General features: G+C 35.0%; 1 protein-coding gene across 2 annotated transcripts; it reads left to right on the forward strand.

Annotated features, from left to right (window-relative positions):
* The first annotated feature begins 1,158 nt into the window (after positions 1-1,158).
* LOC110698094 (DExH-box ATP-dependent RNA helicase DExH15 chloroplastic-like) lies at positions 1,159-18,028 on the forward strand. Of its 2 annotated transcripts, XR_002506667.1 has the most exons (18): positions 1,159-1,712; positions 1,829-2,004; positions 2,123-2,236; positions 5,509-5,617; positions 5,721-5,807; positions 6,492-6,610; positions 6,975-7,161; positions 7,304-7,903; positions 7,985-8,263; positions 8,870-9,076; positions 10,038-10,403; positions 10,567-10,803; positions 13,025-13,245; positions 13,822-13,921; positions 14,221-14,367; positions 14,541-14,656; positions 17,331-17,480; positions 17,568-18,028. XR_002506667.1 is itself a non-coding variant. In XM_021875498.1 (17 exons), exons 1-16 carry the CDS (start codon positions 1,233-1,235, stop codon positions 14,637-14,639), a joined length of 3,528 nt encoding a protein of 1,175 aa, XP_021731190.1. In that variant the 5' UTR covers positions 1,159-1,232; the 3' UTR covers positions 14,640-14,656; positions 17,568-18,028. The 2 variants fall into 2 exon arrangements, 1 of the variants encoding a protein (XP_021731190.1); XM_021875498.1 differs by lacking the exon at positions 17,331-17,480.
* The last annotated feature ends 1,239 nt before the right edge of the window (positions 18,029-19,267 follow it).

Here is a 19,267-nt window from a genome sequence, read left to right on the forward strand (position 1 = left end):
TTTTTTTTTTTTTTTTTTTTTTTTTACCTTTAAGGACCTGGGGTTAATATTCCGGCCACTTCACTCACTTGAGCTCCGGCCAAAATGTTAGTCCCTTCATTATAAATTAAGTCCTTCAAAGCATAATATAAAAAAAAAAAAAATGCATTTTCAAAAAGCAAGAAATAGAGGATGAATTTCCACATGGATGATGGAAATGCATAATTAAGAATAAGATGCAAATCACCAAAAAACAAGATGATTTACATAAACTCATGTTATTCATCTTATCAACAATGAAATGTCTATTAATTTTGCATCAAGATATGACCCTTCAAATTGACAAAGCAACATTGGTAGCTGAAGTCAAGTCATAATGCTAAAGAAGCAAGCATACGAGGCTTTCAAGGGGCTACTCATACTAACAGATGATGAAGAAGTTGTGACAAACATGAATTGATGTGGTGGATAACCTTAAATCCCTAAATATACCCACATATATAACAATTAATTAAGACAAAGACAAACCCTAAATCAAGATTTTAGGAAAAAATCAATCGAAAATTGGGAAAAAAAGGGAAAATATACCACTAGAATTGGTGTCAATTGATAGTAGAAGGTGATACAATTATACCACTAGAAGGTGCTACAACGGTGACGACAATGAAGGAGAATTGAGAATATTCTTCAAACATTGGTGAAATGAGGATTTGAAGCAGCAGGTGATACAATTATGGAAATTGAGATCGAATTGAATATGAGATTATCGCCGATAAACTAAACGGTGCCGGATGAGAAATTGACAACGCCATTAATGGAGGATAGAGAAAATGTTGGAGCCATGGTTTTTCTTCAAACAATAGTGAATCTCTCAAACAGGGGAGGTAGAAATGAATATGGGGTGTTTTCTTTACAATTTGCACGCTTTCCCATGCCACGTCAGCCTTTATGTTTGTTAAACTCATGTTTAACTCAACTTGAGTTAACATATGTTAATTATCACCGGAAACCAAATGTTAAGTCCTTAGAGGTGAAAAGAAAAGTGGGAGGTCCTTAAAGGTGAAATATTGTAAATGTGAGGTCCTTGTATTATACTTAACTCACAAAACCATCCCAATTCTCACTGAAAACGACGTCGTTTCACAAAAAATTCTTTTAAAAAAGACGATAATTTGTGAAAATGAGATTGAATTTGAGCGGCGTGTTAGAAAACAGAAACACAGGAAGAGAGCTTAAGCAACAGCTCTCGCGCCATGAACATACTCCTCCAAATTCCTTCTTCCTTCTCTCCACTTTCTCTCTCCTCCTTCACTCTTCTCTCTCCTTCTCTCATCCATTTCCCCAAATTAGGGTTTCATTCCCCCAAATTACCTCCCAATTTCCGATTTCGCCCCCTTTTCACATCCCCAAATTCTCTATCCTCCGTCGAAAATCAAATTTCCGACGCCGAAGAAGATGATTTCTACGACGAAGACGATGAAGCTGCCGATGAATACGACGTCGATTCTGTTGCCGCCGATGTTGCGGAAGTTTCCGGTGAGCTGGAGGAAGACGACGAAGTTGACAGTCTTGAGACTCAAGACGAGGAGTTAAACGCGTCGTTTTGGAGTAGCAATGATTCTAAGTTGCAGAGAGTTCAGAAGTTGTGTGATGAAGTCAGAGAGTTTGGTGCTGATATTATTGACGCCGATGAACTCGCTTCTATCTATGATTTTCGTATTGATAAATTTCAGGTTAATTTTATTTCAATTTTCTGAATTAATTGTAAATTACATGTTCAAATTTGTTGTGTTTTTGTATGTTATATGTTTGTTGATAATTTGAATTGTTTTCTTTAAAATGAATTCAGAGACTGGCGATCAAAGCATTTTTGAGAGGTTCGTCAGTTGTGGTCTCGGCACCAACAAGTAGTGGCAAGACGTTGATAGCCGAGGTGGCGGCGGTGGCGACAGTAGCAAAAGGAAAGCGGTTGTTATATACTACTCCGCTTAAAGCATTGTCAAATCAAAAATTTCGGGAGTTCAGGTAATACTCCTGCATAGTATTTGATAATTTGTTAAATTTTAGTCTAATTTTGATTTGATAAGTCAAATTTAATAATGGTTGTGTGTATATGTTTTCTTGTTTTTTGGTGCGTTTTTAGGGATGCATTTGGAGAGAGTAATGTTGGCCTTTTGACAGGAGATTCTGCTATTAACAAAGATGCTAAAGTTTTGATTATGACAACGGAAATTTTGCGAAATATGCTGTATCAAAGGTATATTTTTTTAACTTTAGAGTATACTTTGATTATGACAATGGATTTTTTACGGAATATGATTTTTTTTTTTAATAGATTTATGTAATTTAGTTGGCCACTTTGAAATATATAAGCTGACAAACTTACATAGGTTTATAAAATGTAGAGAAGTAATTATTTGAGGAGTTTCTTAACCACAACTTAGCTAGAACGTGGGAACTGGGACTTGGTTGATTCATTCCTTGCAAATTACGCTTTATACTTAAACTCCTATAAAATGCCAATCATCTCATGTCTACCTAACGTATTATAGTCATTTCCTAGGATGTGTATACAACACTTAATTCATCAGGAATGTGTTGTGTTAGAAATAAATTCCAATTTCTTTTTGAACTTATGGCCTATTTGGTAAGCTATCATAAATGCAATAATGATAATGAATTTGTATGTAATTTTCATATTTGTAAAGATACTAACATTACCATAGGATTGCATGAGATTTTCTTAACAAACTTAATGTGGAGAAAGAGAGAGAGAGAGAGAGAGAGAGAGAGAGAGAGAGAGAGAGAGAGAGAGAGAGAAAGAGAGAGAGAGTGAAATGATAACTTGAAAAAGAAAGAAAACATTTGTTGTACATAATGTGGAGAAACCGTTTTTAGTAAATGTTGCACTTAATGTGAAACGGAGGTAGTATTTTGTGAAGTGAAGATAGTGTTGTCCTATGAGCGGATTTAGAGGTGATGAGATAGGGTAATTGCTTTTTTTGGGAAATGTGTTTAGAGCTATTTATGTCGATAGGAAGCTATCATTGGTGATCCGATATAGGCAGAATGTAAGCTGTCTCATATCATGTAATCAAAAGAATGTAAGTGTCAAAGAATAAGCAAATAATTTGGAGGAACTTATCTAATGAACAGGTGAAGGATCGGTGAGGTAGACAGAAGTTGGTGGTCATTTACTCATATGAGCAACACAGGAAATAATTATAAGATCTCATGGGAATAAAAAAAAATGCATTAACATTCAAACAAAAAAAGAAGAAAATACAAGCATTACATAAGTGAATAGTATTGGTGGGTGTAAAGTTAGAAGAAAAAGAATTGTCCACTAGCTGTGATGATATCTGGCAACATCCTGGAGAAATGTTTTAAGGATTAATCTACATAAGAGGAGGGAGTGGAAAAAAGAGAATAGCTAAGGGATTTAGGATGAATAAAGATATACGAAGTTATACACTTCCTATGTTCTTTTTAAATTGACAGGTTTAAAAATTCCCACTATTGCAAGTTTGCAACATTACATTGACCACCTTTTTTGAACTATTGATAACTCTACATTGACCACCTTTTTGTGAACTATTGATAAAAAAAAAAAGCAAAATTCTGGGATCTTGTAGATTCATCTCAAAGTGTATTGCCAAAATATCAATCTTTTGTTATTCAACTTATTTGATAATATTAATGATTGAATTTGTGCATCGATAAACATGATAAAAGACACGTGTAAACTAATATAGAACGAAAGAAGTATAAGGAGATAGCAAATCTTATGTTGGAGTGAGGACATGGAGCACTTGGACCAAATCCCTAAGTACTGAAACCAAGTCCCTGAAAATCAATACAGGAGAAGAGGGTGAAGAAATTGGGTGTTTTGGTACAAATGGATATTGTTATAGTCTTATAGAGAGCTAGTGGCATAAGAGAAACTGAGAATTGAAGACATTTATAAGGGGTGAGGGTGGCTATTTATTCATTAAAGACATAAAAAAGATGAGCTGTAATAGAGTTGAGGGAGTGGCAAATTGTATAGAGGAGAGGAGAAAAATTACTCTGTATGATTTTTATATGAAAAAGAGTAACATCTAATACTGTCATCATTATCTCCATGTTCTGCGATGGACAAAAACTTTAAATAGCCTTCAACGGCATTTGTGGTGGTAGTTAATGATTTAGTAGTATGATGTGGTGTGGTAGTTGCTGGCTTATATTCACCAAGCTGCTGAATGCCATGAAAAATCAGAACTCTTTAAGTATTTTTTAGGATCTGTATTCTTTGTGGAACTAACTATGAAAGATAACAAACCTCATTTCTATGGGTTGGGACGACATATACTTATAGTACACCAAAGACCCACCAAATAACCCAATCTAAAAGCTTAAAAAAATAATCTATCAATTACACTGTTCTTCTAGTTGTAAGCTACTGATATATCCTAGATGACTCTGTAAATGTTATATTCATCTTAGTACTGTGTCTTCGAACACTCTGATTGACTTCAACAACTGGAATACGATAGCTTAAAGTGATGATTTGTGTGGGTAAATACTCTCTCTCTCTCTAATTTCCAAGTCTCTCTAAGCTTCTTTCCTGACACTTTCTTATCTTTGAATTAAATCCCACGATTTCTCGAACTTTACACTTCACGGAAAAATTCACTATAGCCTATAGATTATTTGATATTTTGTTTTAACTTTTTGTATATATTTTTTTTTCCCATTTTGTATTATTTGTGAGCAGTGAACAATCATTAATTTGCATTTATTTTAATTATGCTGACATATGTGCTGAAGCTAGTCATGTCAGAATGTTTACGAAGCGCCTATGGAAACCTTGCCTCGTGTTTTCCTTAGATATGACCTAGGTCAATGACTATATTCGACCAATCAATATTGGAGCAACTTCCTTGCCCATAATTGATAGGAATCTTAATTAATGATGCTTAAAGTCGATAGAGATTATCATTTTTTTTTTTGGGGGGGTGGGGGGGGGGGAGTGGGGGGTGGGCGCTGATCTTTAGATGCCCCTTGGATCTTCAAAGATCCAATCTCAATGTTCTTGTCTTAGGGGAATGGGGTCAAACTTGGTATGTTTAGGATTCAGGACTCAGGATGTTAGTGAATGGGTCTCATTTGAAGTGTCATGTATCTTGGCATAACCCCTATATCCAACATTTAGAATGAAGAATTTTGAGTGATATTTCTTTCTTGTGATTCTATTTATGAGACTTTGTAATCACCATCAATATTTCATTCTTTTGTCGGTTGATAAATGATGTGATTTACTTTGACTTAGTCCGCAAGCATGTGTCTGGCAGTGTCTGCTAATCATTTAGTACGTTTTCCTACTTTATTATGGTTTAAGGGCTGTGTGTGTGTGTTTGTTAAAATATGATAATAGAATATCGATTCCAAGTACTATGAATGCGACTTAATTTTGCCAATCACCTGGCTTTAGTCTTGGTTATCTGCAACTTCATGTCTCTTATTATGATTTTATGTATTTTTACGCAGTGTTGGAGTGGTTTCTTCTGGGAGTGGGCTTTTTGATGTTGATGTAATTGTTTTGGATGAAGTACATTATCTAAGTGATACGTCTCGTGGTACTGTTTGGGAGGAGACAGTATGTTGGTTTTTTCCTCTTCTTTTTCTCCTTGCGGGTTTTCTCGCATTTCTTTCTTTAGTTATTTCCAGTACCCACTGACTATATTCTTTGGGCTCATTAGGTCATCTATTGCCCAAAAGAAGTTCAGCTTATTTGTCTGTCAGCAACCGTTGCAAATCCAGATGAGCTAGCTGGTTGGATTGGACAGGTACTGTTGATGCATGATTAAATATTGCAAATACAATAGTCAGTAGCATTACTTAAAATTACTTTTCCTCAGATTGACATCGTACACCTATACAAGTCTTACTGCTTTGCTTTGCAAAGGTTTGGAGGAATGCTTTAAAAACGTACTTCCTCTGTTCTTTCTTAATCGCAACATTTAAAGTTTCATGTTTGCCAAAGCACATTTTATATTATTAACATCTTTATTTATTTTTATTTTTTTTGTAAAATTATAAAAATTTGATATTTTTTATCGAGACAAATTTAAAAAAATCTCACCAAACTACATCTTGCCTAACGTATACAGTAAATCACAACAGACAGTCAAAGGAATATCTTTGAATGGTGTAAGATTCCAAACGTTGCGATTAAAAAAGAAGAATGGAAGTATGCAACTCTACCCTGGTTATAATACTTTTTTTGGATGAGTTTAAACCAAAAGCATGGCATATTTTGTGGCTTGTTTAGTTTCACACCTTTCACTATCACTTAAACTTAAATTGATTGAAGCAAAACTAACCTTTTTGTAACTAACACTCAAAGATTCTGGATGAGCAAACGGTACATTGCACCTAACTGAATGAAAAAAGGGGAAAAAAAATCTCAGACGATGCAATTTATGTAGTAAAAATGCAATCTAACTTGATATCCTTTTGTTTTTGTTTAGATTCATGGAAAAACAGAATTAGTAACATCATCAAAACGTCCTGTACCATTGACGTGGCTTTTTTCTACGAAGACCTCTTTACTTCCTCTTCTTGATGAGAAAGGAACCAGTATGAACAGGTAGTCAATGTTTTGCATTATTATAAAGTCGGCCTTTTTATATTATGAGCAGCAATTTGAACAGTCATACCTATATCATTAATAAAGAAGCTAATATATGTTAAATATTGATGTCAATATGCAATTGCATACTTGGTCACTCAATTTAAGGATAAGGGTAAAGCATAAGAGCTACCCAACATGCTTTATATGGCTGCTAGACTTGGTGTAAAACATGTCTTTTTGGGCATCTGGAAATTACCTGAGTTTCAATTCTTATTTCAATTTCTCCCTGATTCGCTTAAAGAATATTTTCTTCATGCAATTAGATTTGGCATCTGCTTTTGACCCTAACTGTCTCCTACTGTGTTGTACCTTGAAACAGGAAAGTTTCAGTCAGCTATCTACGTCTCTATGCTTCAGGAGAGAGTTCTCACAATGATGAGGGATCTAGACGTAAGAATTCCAGAAGACGTAAAGATGACAGTGATTTGATATATGAGGAGTATGGTAGATCGTCTAGACAATCTTCTCTGTCAAAAAATGACATAAACATGATACGACGTTCACTTGTATGTCCCTGTAATCATCATTGTTATCCATGTGGCTGACTTCTTAAATGCCAGTTCTGCAACTTATTAGCTGTTTTTTTTCCTACTCGGATTGTTGATTCAATAAATAATGAGATAACAGGAGATATTCTTCATGCTTTAGGTTCCTAAAGTTGAAGATACATTGGAACATCTTAAAGGAAGAGATATGCTGCCTGCAATATGGTTTATTTTTAGCCGAAAAGGGTGCGATGCTGCTGTTCAATACCTTGAAGGTTCCAAGCTTCTGGACGAGTGTGAGAAGGTTGAAGTGGAACTGGCCCTGAAGCGGTTCCGTATTCAGTATCCTGATGCTGTCAGAGAACCTGCTGTAAAGGGCCTGCGTCGAGGTGTTGCTGCGCATCATGCTGGTTGTCTTCCCCTGTGGAAATCATTCATAGAGGAGCTTTTTCAGCGGGGCCTCATTAAGGTAGTTTTTGCCACGGAAACTCTTGCTGCAGGGATTAATATGCCTGCAAGGACAGCTGTTATTGCTTCTCTCAGCAAAAGGAGTGAAGCTGGACGTATCCAGCTAAGGTCCAATGAGTTGCTTCAGATGGCAGGCCGTGCTGGACGTCGAGGTATAGATGAAAAGGGTCATGTAGTACTTGTTCAGGGTCCCTTTGAAGGTGCTGAAGAATGCTGTGAGCTTCTATTTTCTAGTGTGGAGCCTCTTGTTTCACAGTTTACAGCTTCATATGGAATGGTTTTGAACCTTCTTGGGGTATGCTCCTACTGTCATCTCTTACACTCTAGCTACCTACTCGATCTGATTAATAATTTACCCAATTTGAGTTTTTCATAGGGCGCAAAAGTTACCCGGCGATCAAATGAAGTGGATGGCATCAAGGTTTCTCAAGTCGGACGAACTTTGGAAGAGGCAAGGAAGTTAGTTGAGCAAAGTTTTGGAAATTACCTCGGGAGTAATGTAATGCTTACTTCAAAAGAGGAGCTTGGAAGAATTCAGAAAGAAATAGAGCTATTAACTGCAGAAGTCAGTGATGATGCGTTTGATATGAAAATCAGGAAGTTGTTGTCTGAATCAGCGTACCAAGAGATTACTGGTTTGCAGGAAGAATTAAGGGTAGGTTGCTCCTCCATGCCTCTCTCCTGGTAATTAAATTAATGAAATTTGGTTGCAGTATTTCTTAAGTCTCGTTCTTAGAATTTTAGACCTTTAAGGGAACCCTTTTTTTTCCTCCTCTTTCAGGGAGTAGGAATTGTTATCTGCTTATCTAATTAACTTCTTGCATCTGTTGCTGCGCTTTTAGAGTAGTTTTAGGTATTAGTTGTTGAAAAGGTATTTTATATCGAGTATGCCAAATATGTCAAGGACATGCAGGATAACGTCCATAACCATGGAAGCTATAATTTCATCTGATAATAATGCGCTTCTGGTTCTGTCTTGGGCTTGTGTTTTCAAATTTACGCTAAGGAAGTTCTGAATCTTGGACAACTAAAAATAGTGTGGAATAAAGAATATAAATCTATTTGCTTGATTAATGTGATGTTTATTTGGAAATCAGCATTGCACTTGTAGAGATTGATCTCAATAATATTTGTTTCCTTCGCTAGAGTGCTCTCTTCTTGAGCTGAAGAAGTTGCAGTGTTTGGTATTTAAAGCTCCAGGACCCTATAACATGCATTTTGATGTATAGTAAGCTCTAAAATGTGCCCGTGTTTCTCTCAGGTAGAAAAACAACTCCGAGTTGAATTTCGACGAAGGATGGAATTGGAGAGGATGTCTTCTTTTAAACCTTTATTGAAGGAGTTGGGAGATGGAAACTTACCTTTTCTGTGTCTAGGATACAAGGATACCGATGGTATTGAGCACTCAATTGTTGCAGTATACTTGGCAGAGGTTCAGTCACTTGACGGGTCAAAAATAAAGAACCTTGTGAGTGTGCAATTCTTGTAGTCACTCTTTCTTGCTCTTATTTTCTCTATATTAGATATATACAGTATGATTGAGGTGGGTTTCCATGCTCCAACATGTTGAGATTTCTCCTTCAGAAGGCTAGAAGCCACTTTGAAATGCTGTTGTGTTAAAAGGCACAAAGATTGCGAGGCATGCCATCTATTAATCATGTACATATGTCACATTGTCACCTCCCAAAGTTTACTTCCATGGCAATACTTACAAAATTTTCTATGTAGCTGATTCGTATATTTAGGTTTGTTATCTATTAGAGATTCATATCCAGTATAGAACCCTTTGCTGCATACCTTACTTTTATAAACCATTTGGATGAAGGGATGCTTCATCATAATGTCGTGCTTTATTGATTCCCGTATTCATGACTAACAGACTAAGATGTAGAACCTGAAGTTTAGGTCTAATGTTAAACATGAGACATGACATTGCATAGTCGTCTGCATGATGGCTTAATGAGTTGCACATGTTTATGCATATCTATCTCATTCTACTATGTCTTAGGAAATAGGAAGTGTGTGCAAACAACACCAAATCATCGGCATTTCCTTATTGTCTACAACAAGTTGTTTTTCTATTCAATTATACACCCCTTGCAGAAAATGCCTCGAGCTCTCTTCGTATATGTACAAAGTCCTCTTGTGACATATCAATAACTGCTATGGGGTTTCTCCTACCTACTTCTGGGAATACAGGAAATATCTTTATCAGTACAAGTTAAAAGCTCAATTAATCTTAAGAACATTTTACTGCATAGCTTATATTTGGTTCAGCTTTGACTATTTGATGGTAAAAATCAATGATGTGTATTTCATAGAACTGATAAATAAGAATTTGAGTGGCATGCTAATTCGTGAACTAGCTTCTGTTTGTGTCTATTGCTCTTGACACCAAATTGTATGTTTTTTTTTTCCTCTTCTATCAGGTACAGAATGATGTTTCTTTTAAGCTGAACATGGTGGAAGCAGAGACAAGTAGTGATGCTTCTGGAAGGCTGCCATGTTTTGAGCCATCTTATCATGTGGCTCTTGGTTCAGATAATTCTTGGTATCTTTTCACTGAAAAGTGGATCAAAGCAGTATACAGAACAGGTTTTCCAAACATGGCTTTGAATGAAGGTGATGCTTTACCAAGAGATATTTTGACCACGCTTCTTGATAAGGAAGGAATGGAATGGGCAAGGTTTGTTGATTCTGAATTGGGAAATTTATGGCATATGGAAGGATCCCTGGAGACGTGGTCTTGGAGTTTAAATGTTCCTATGTTGAGTAGCCTGTCTGAAGAAGATAAGGTTATATATTATTTTGGCTGATAGTCTCTTTCAAATTTGTTTCCTCCTTTCTTCACTGTTGTTTACCTATTTGGTATTTGTCTCTCATTGTGGCATTTAGTTTGTTTGAGCTTCAATGTGCCCTAAATAAGAATATCATCGATGTCTTCTACTCTTGTGTTAGGCATCACACATGTCACCAGCACAACTTGAGGTGGTAGAATGCTATAGAAAACAAAGAAATAAAGTTTCGCACTTGAAGAAAAAGATTACCCGTGCAGAAGGCTTTAGAGAATACAAGAAGATTTTGGATATGGCAAAGTTAACTGTGGGAAAGATTAGGCGCCTGAAGACCAGAGAGAAACGCTTGATTGATCGAATTGAGAGAATTGAACCCTCGGGATGGAAAGAGTTTTTGCAGGTAATGCCTCCAAAGATGATCTTGACAACCTGAAGTTTAAAAGTCAACAACTAAACATTCTCTGGTTCTTAGTCGTCTTGCTTTATATATATATATATATATATATATATATATATATATATATATATGGGAAGGATCCGGTGAGAATTGGTCCATATGTGAGAACACAAACTTATATGAGAACTGATCTAAAATTTAGAACATGTGAGTACAAATTTGGAACATATGAGTAAAAATTTAGAGAATGTGACTAAAATTAAAATTTAGAACATATGAGTAATAATTTAGAACATTTGACTTAAGAATTAGAACATGTGGGTAAAAATTTAGAAAATTTGTTTGACGAAATTTAGAACATTTAATTTAAGATTTAGAGCATGTGAATAAAAATCTAGAACACCAAGTATAAAATATATAAGATGTGAGTAAAAATTTAGAACATATGAGTAAAAATTAGAACATATGCTTTAAATTCTAGAACATATGATTTAAAATCTTAGAACACATGTTTTAAAATTTAGAACATATAAGTTAAAATTTTGGAACAAGTTATTTTAAAATTTATAACATCTAACTTAACTTATTTATGGTTTAGAACATGTGAGTACTAATTTAGAGCATTTGACTTAATTTTGAACACTTGAGTAAATATTTAGAACATTACATTTAAATTTAGAACACACGAGTAAAAATTTAGAACCTATAGAGTGTTCTCACATAAAGGAGGAGTTCTCACGAGAGCCTTCTCCTATATATGGTTCTTACCTTTTTAACTGTCATTTTCTAGCAGATATCTCTTACCTCAAATTAAGTATAAAAATCTTCTATTTTTTACATAGATTTCTTTCTAAATTCCAACTTCATTTTTTTTACCAGGGCTGGTTGGCTTTCTTTAGATCTTCTGCCAGCCACTCTTTATATTTGTTTCTTTAAGTAAACTTTTCAAAGGTGTCTGTAGTTCTTCTTTATTTCTCTTTTTGAGTTACAATAATTGTCATTGACAGATTTTTACTTCGGTTCTAATTGCAAACTGTAAAACGGCCTTGTTCTCTTTTCAAATTGGCTCTAGTATTTTACTGGGGTTTCAGCTGTGGCCGGTCTATGGGTACTCAATATGTTGCTTGTGTATTGGAGGAGAAGCTGTGAAGATTTTATAAAAATAAATAAAGTTCTCAAGGGGTAAATTATATATAATGGGATGCAAAAAAAAATTAATATAATAATTTACAAATAAGTAAAAAATAATTTATGGATGAGAATGCACTTGGTCAATTATCTAGAAATCGTCCCTTGTGATTCTTTAGAATAAGAAAAACCAACTAAAGTTGCTATGTCCACCTACATATTTATACGAAAACAATGGCCAGAAAAGCATAGACGGTCATTGCTTACAATTTGTAGTAAAATTGGTTTATTTTTGGGATGTATATGCATTTTTCATGGCAGCTTATTAGTGGCTTACTCATTTTCTCATTTCTCATTGTAGTCAATTCCTATATGTATACGAAGTACATTATATGTACTGCCTCTATTTTTTTTTTTGTTATTCTCACTTTAGGTACGTAGTTTAAGAATACTTTGAAAATGTGGGTGGGTGTAAGATAAAGAGAGAGTGTCAAAAGGTGCAAATATTTCAAGTCACCCAAAATAGAGATTGTATAGTATATGAAGTGTAAATTTAAAAGTGTTTCATGCATAAAAACGGAGGAAGTATATTGCTATTCAAAAAATTTATTTGGTGTTTGCATATCTGTTAATATAAATTTCATTGTTTTCAACGTGATTTGATATCTTCTTCTAGGTTATCTATTCAGTTCCAAATCCAATTCTAATTTTCTCCAACTCCAATTAGATCCAATCTGACCTGGGACATGCTAGTTTGGATCCAATCTAAGTTCAAATTGTGGTTTATTGTTTTTCAGGGCTTAATGCCCATTGTTCTATTTTATACTTGTAATAAGTAATAATGAATATAAAAATATTAAATTTATTATTTGGTAATTTTTTTTAGGGGAAACAAGGTTGCTATTGCAGAAAGATTACAATTCATCTAATGAATTGCTAATTTCTGAAACACCTGATTAAGGCCACAATAATCTCACTCTTCTCAGATCCTGCTTTGTCAGTGTCCTCACTAGTTTTGGGTATTGTAGTGCTCTAATCACTACTACAACAATGTGGATAGTAATTTGACTTTGACTTTGTGTTCTTGCTCTACCAGATTAGCAATGTGATTCATGAAACAAGAGCATTAGATATCAATACAAATGTGATATTTCCTCTAGGAGAAACTGCATCTGCGATGCGAGGAGAAAATGAACTTTGGCTTGCAATGGTTCTTCGAGACAGAGTACTGTTGGACCTACAGCCAGCACAACTAGCTGCTGTCTGTGGGAGCCTAGTTTGTGAAGGGATAAAAGTCCGACCATGGAAGAATAACAGGTGTAGTACCATGTTGATTTTCTAAATGCTAAGTTTAAATTGCTTTGGCAAGATTGAAGTAGTGCTTTATATATTCCTTTGTTTGACCCTTGTGTGCTTTTGATATTCTACCTTCTTCCTTCATTAAAAAATTCACTTTTGATATTTATGAGGTGTTTGGTTGCAAAGTTTTGTGAGAAAGTGGTAGGAAAGTCAATTTACAAATTCAATAATTGTGCATGTTTGGTGGCAAAGTTTTGCAGGAAACATTGTATTGTAGCTTATACTTTCTCCTCTCTCCATTCCCTAGGTTATACACTCTTTTAGGCTTGTACCAGTTGTGTGTAATTTTGCAAATACATATTTTAGCAAAGTTAAAGCCATCATTACTTTTCTTGCAATAAATTCTCCTTTGATAGACTTTGGTTTCGTTTTTCAAACTAAATAATTCACATAGAGCTGAAGAAGCTGTTGTGTAGTGAAATATATGCTCCACGTTCATGCACAAGTAAGTTAAACTTCTAATTTGAACCAGCAATAATAAATTCGTTGTGCAATACTTTTTTATTCACCACTATCTGTTTTTACTGGCTGCAGCTATATATACGAGCCTTCTTCCACTGTGATTAACGTTATAAACCATTTGGAGGAACCCAGGAATTATCTATTGCAGCTTCAAGACAAACATGATGTACAGGTATCTACTAACATCTTCTCAATCATAAAAGCGGGGACACTATTCCTATATCTCCTTGATTGTACTACTAATTTTGTTTTGGCCCATTTTGATTGATTGTACTCGTTATTTATCATCACTATGGCATTTGTTAACCATTTATCATCACTATGGCATTTGTTAACCATTTCTACAATAATTAAATGTTTAAGTCACTACCTTTGGGTATTTTAATAATGCTTAATATGCATCTTTTATCATCTAGGAACTAGGAAAATGCTGTAATGTCTCATATAATATATCATATTCTCTCCCTGCAGATATCTTGCTGCTTGGATAGCCAATTTTCTGGTATGGTAGAAGCATGGGCCTCTGGTCTAACTTGGCGGGAAATCATGATGGATTGTGCAATGGATGAGGGTGATCTGGCTAGACTCTTACGACGGACAATTGATTTATTAGCACAAGTATGCATGCATTTTGTGTAATTTAGAAACTTATAGTATTTTACATTTTAAAAGAATATTGCTAGTTACCAACAATTTCCTCTACAAATATACTTTAGGTAACAAATATTGTTATGTCCGTCGGGGATTAGTGTTATTACAATCTTCTTACGGGGTAATTGTACTTATTGCAGATTCCCAAGTTGCCTGATGTTGACCCAATCTTACAGAGCAATGCAAAGATAGCATCTGGTGTTATGGACCGTTCACCAATTAGTGAGCTATCTGGATAATTTCTTTTTTTAAACGGGTATGTTATGCATTCATCTATGATCTATCTTTATTAACACGGGAGTACATTAAATTTCAATACATCTATAGATTGGTTGATGACAGGATTAAAATATGTATTCAAATAATCACATGTACCCTACATCCTAAACCAAACAAATACTAATTATTGATATCTTGCTATTTGTCTCATTTTTGTTATCCATCCAAGAGCCCTAAACTCAGCTAGAAATAAACGGAGTATATATATATTTTTTTCTCAAAGCTATTCTAAATTCTGCCATATAATTTGGAAATAAGTTCATCTCTTCCACCCAAAGTATGTCTCTTATTAGATGTCCCCAAATCTACAAAAATAATTGAGCAATGTACCATGTGCTGATTTTTCATCACTATTCGAACACTAATGTTACTTGCTTCAGTTCAGTCTTGATTATTTAGTGACTAAGTTGTGCTTCAGTGATGCTTTGTGTGTGGGAAGAGTAGCTGAATTAAGGGACTTGATAGCTTTACAGAGAATTTTTTATGTACAAGTATTACTATAGAAGAGAAATTACAAGTGTTTTGATACCTATATCTATATATATTTGAGCTCTCAGTTTTGGAACAAACCTGTCTCATTAACTACTCCGTATTAATTAAGAATCTTAGAAAACTATATGCTATTTTATTGGAGAAGGTGAAATGGGCCTGGAAAATCCCAATAAGTAGAAGAGTTTAGGCAAACTACAAACCCAAAGGATGTTCCATTCCAAAATGTCTGTAAAGCTAATTCATATTCTATAAAACATACTCTCTCCGTCCCATATTTACACGCCTGTATTCCATTTTGGGTGTCCCAAAATGTTGTGCCTATTTCTAAAAATATCACATAATTCTATCATAATTTATACAATTTTTTACCTTTCCCATACAAAATACACATATATCCAAACAATCATTACTTACTTTTTATCTTTCCTATACAACATTCTCCGCTTTTTGTTATTCCCATAAAATATTCTCTACTTTTTATCTTTCTAATACAACATTTCTCTACTCCCTTCATTTTCCTTAATTCCCGTGTTTTTTGAGAAATAGGCATGTAAATATGGGACGGAGGGAGTACAAACTTAAAAGTGGCATTGTTCTGTACAATATCTAGAAGCTCCATTGGGAAGGTTATTCCTAGTTTTTAAGTGCACCTGTGACTGTGAGCATCTGAGCACCATGCTCTTTGTGCTTCTGGAATCATGACATAGGTTTGAAAATGAATTGAAATTATGTTTTAGTGTAATTAGAGGTGTCAAAACCACACTCGACCTGACCCGATCCGAAACCGACCCGAAAATATCCGATTTAGATTTTGACTCGCGTAAACACAATAATTTAGCGTGACTCAACTTTTAAAATTGACCCGACCTCACCTCCAAACACCCAAATTGACACCTCTAAGTGTAATGTTATTATCATCATGTTATTTTTTGTTCATCATACTTCCTCCGTTCTCTTTTAAATGCAATACACTTTTGCACAGAAATTAAGAAAGTGGAGAGAGAAGGTAAAAGTTTGGTCCCACATGAGCTTAAGCATTTTAATTTAAGGAGAGATTAAGTGTTAATATGCGATGTACCCATGTGAACTGAAAACCCACCCCACCTCACACACCACCAGCCCCATCAGAAACCACCAACACCCCCACCGAAAACCACCAAAACTTCCACCACTCCTACCAAAACCATCATCACTCCCACTGAAAACCACCAAACTACCCATCATTCCCACTGAAACTTCCCAAAACCACCACCACTCCCACCAAAAACAGTCAAATCCTCCACCACTCTCACGAAACTTTCTGAAATCACCACCACTCTCATCAAAACTTTCCAAAACCACCACTTATAAAGCACCCCACCATGCTCACCCAAAAATACGAGGGCTCCAATAAGGAAAAAAATTAATTGATTAAGGAGATTCATTACTTGGATCCATGGATATGTTGTTCATTTTCAAAAAGACGACAATTTGGGTCTCAGATATGGAATTCAAATGCTCAGATAAGGAAAACAAATTAGGGTTCTTGGTGAATTTTGGGGGAAAATTCCAGAATTGAAGAGAGAGAGAGAGAGAGAGAGAGAGAGAGAGAGAGTGGTGGTTTCCGCTGGTTTTGGTGGGAGTTGTGGTGGTTTCGGAGGTTTTCGGTGGGTGTAGTGGTGGTTTCGGCGGGAATGGTGGTGGTTTCAGCGGGAGCTGTGGTAGTTCTTTGACGGGTGTAGTGGTGGTTTCGGCGGTTTTCGGTGGGAGTGATGGTGGTTTCAATGGGAGTTGTGGTAGTTCCGGTGGGTGTAGTGGTGGTTTCGGTCGACGGTGGCTATGGGGGAAATGAGGATGAAGACAGAGAAAGAGGGGGGAGGTGAAGTCACCAGTACAATGGTTTGGGGGTTGGAGTAGCTTGGGTTTAATTATGTTTAAGAGTGGTGTTTGAATAGTTAAAGTATATAATGTTGTTTAACTAACGGTAAAACTGGAAATTCAATTAAAAAAACTTACTATATAAAGTGTGTTGCATTTAATATGATATTTCCATTTATGGAAAGTGTTGCATTTAAAAGAGAACGGAGAAAGTATTATTTTGTTGAACTACATGTTATTATCGTCATGATATTTTTTTGTTCATCATATTATTTTTTGTTGAACTACATATTTTTTTGCAGTGAATTCAGGAGCACGAAAGCATGGTTCTCCCGAGAACACAATTTAATAGTTGGGTTAAATGGGTTTAAACCTAAGGGGGTAGTACTCGGTTTGACTCATATATTCCTCTGATAGTACTTTTTATGACTGCTAAAGAGGGGACCTGCAAGGTTGTAACATTCTTAAGTTGCTTATCTAAAATGTATGCACCCATACTCTTGTTTCCTCTACTAACTTCTCCCTTTTCCTTGTGACAGGTGTATTTGCTTCAGCAGTTTAAAAAATTAGAAAAGAAGTATGATTTGTATGCATGAATAGGCACATCTGCTATAGGCAATCTTTGAAGCAAGGTATATCTTTGATTCAGTGTATATTTCATTTTTTAATTAACATACTTGAATTCATGTACGCCTCAAGCTAGAAGGTCTTATAGGAGTACGCAGCATAGATTTTGAACACTTTTAGTCAAATACTTGTAGCTTTGCTGTAAATATACTAGTGCAGTAGTGTTTCGAGTTGCTTCTCTTTATTTTGATGTATAGTACATTATTATCAGTGTCATTGTGTCAAGGTTTAGATATGCAGGCTTTGTTGAAACTTTTGTGTATGGTCCAAATGTAGAATCTCTTGTAAGGAATGATGTATCAGCTCCTGTAAATTTGATTGTTTAAGCTAATGATAAGATTCTATAGCAAGATGAAGAATCATTCTTTTTCCCCATGGCTTTCGTGGCCGAGTATGTTTCAGTGTGTTTTCGTGATTGATGACAATGATCATTGTGACTAAATGCTATCTAGTTTGATTGTTCATAATCTATCTGAACTCAATATATATTGAATGCATTATCAAATGCCTGCTCTTAGTATAAAACTCTAATACGAAGTATAAAATTTGGTTGCTGAACACAATGCTAATAGCCTAATAAATACCACTCTTTCTGTCTCCCAATGACTAGCCACGGCCCATGGGTCCATGGCCTTCAACACTGCGCTTCATCTAAGCCAGACCAGATACCAGATACCTCTGTCTAACCTTCTAGTTTTCCTTTGTTCCTTTTTGTTCGTTTCAATTTTCTTTAAGGTTTCTCCCTTTGACAAGTAATATGCCCTATACTATTGAATTGATTATAAGAAGGATCATCACTTTACTCTAAAATTTGATCCCTTCAATTTTGTCTTTCATCAGCTTCACGCCTTCACTCAATCCAAAAATTTTGAAAATAACAAAATTAATTGTATTGGGGTAAACAAAAAGGGAATGGAAGAATTCACAAAGCAGCTTTTAAGGCAGCTGAGTTTTTGGGATTATGTCAAGCTTGCTGAATGTATGCAATCTTAAATTTTCAAAGTAATATGATATGACTTGATGTACTCGATTTAGAAACAATGTACTGTATAAGCAGGCGGACCGTGGACAGTCAATCAGCGAAGAAGCCAACCTTGATACGTTATATTTTTGCAATATTCAGTAAATTACGAGTAATTTCTTTAGTTTTATCAGGTTTTTTTTTTTTTTTTTTTCAAAAAAAAAAAATTATTTAATTTCTCCGATTTTATTTTTAGTTTTATAAGGGTATGATTCTTACTCTTGCTTCGGAGTCGTTCACAAGAGAACGACTACCACTCCCTCCCTCTGTCACTAACTTCTTTTTTTATTCTATTTGATTTTTCGGTCTCGAATACACGTCTTAATACGTAGGGAATATATATATATATATATTTCAATTTCTATATGCGAAAAAATTATACACACTTGATATAAATTTTTTTTAGGTGCAATAAACACTTGACAATTAATAAAAATATACAATGGGACGAATTCAACATAATTTCGCGTGCCTATATTATCTTTTATAGAATAATGGGAATTTATCGTCAAAGTTATTAAATTTGACCTAAATGGCTAAATATTGACAATGGGGCAAAAAAATAAAGAAAAATGAGCTATTAAGCTCAAA

The sequence above is a fragment of the Chenopodium quinoa genome, unplaced genomic scaffold, assembly GCF_001683475.1.
Source record: "Chenopodium quinoa cultivar QQ74 unplaced genomic scaffold, ASM168347v1, whole genome shotgun sequence".
Taxonomy (NCBI): domain Eukaryota; kingdom Viridiplantae; phylum Streptophyta; class Magnoliopsida; order Caryophyllales; family Amaranthaceae; genus Chenopodium; species Chenopodium quinoa.

Bases quoted from the DNA above. Each gene is read 5' to 3' on its own strand.
- LOC110698094 (XM_021875498.1), top strand. From the start codon at position 1,233: ATGAACATACTCCTCCAAATTCCTTCTTCCTTCTCTCCACTTTCTCTC. The intron at 1,713-1,828 runs GTTAATTTTATT...AAATGAATTCAG, and splicing joins TTCGTATTGATAAATTTCAG to AGACTGGCGATCAAAGCATT. The intron at 7,162-7,303 runs GTATGTCCCTGT...TTCATGCTTTAG, and splicing joins ACATGATACGACGTTCACTT to GTTCCTAAAGTTGAAGATAC.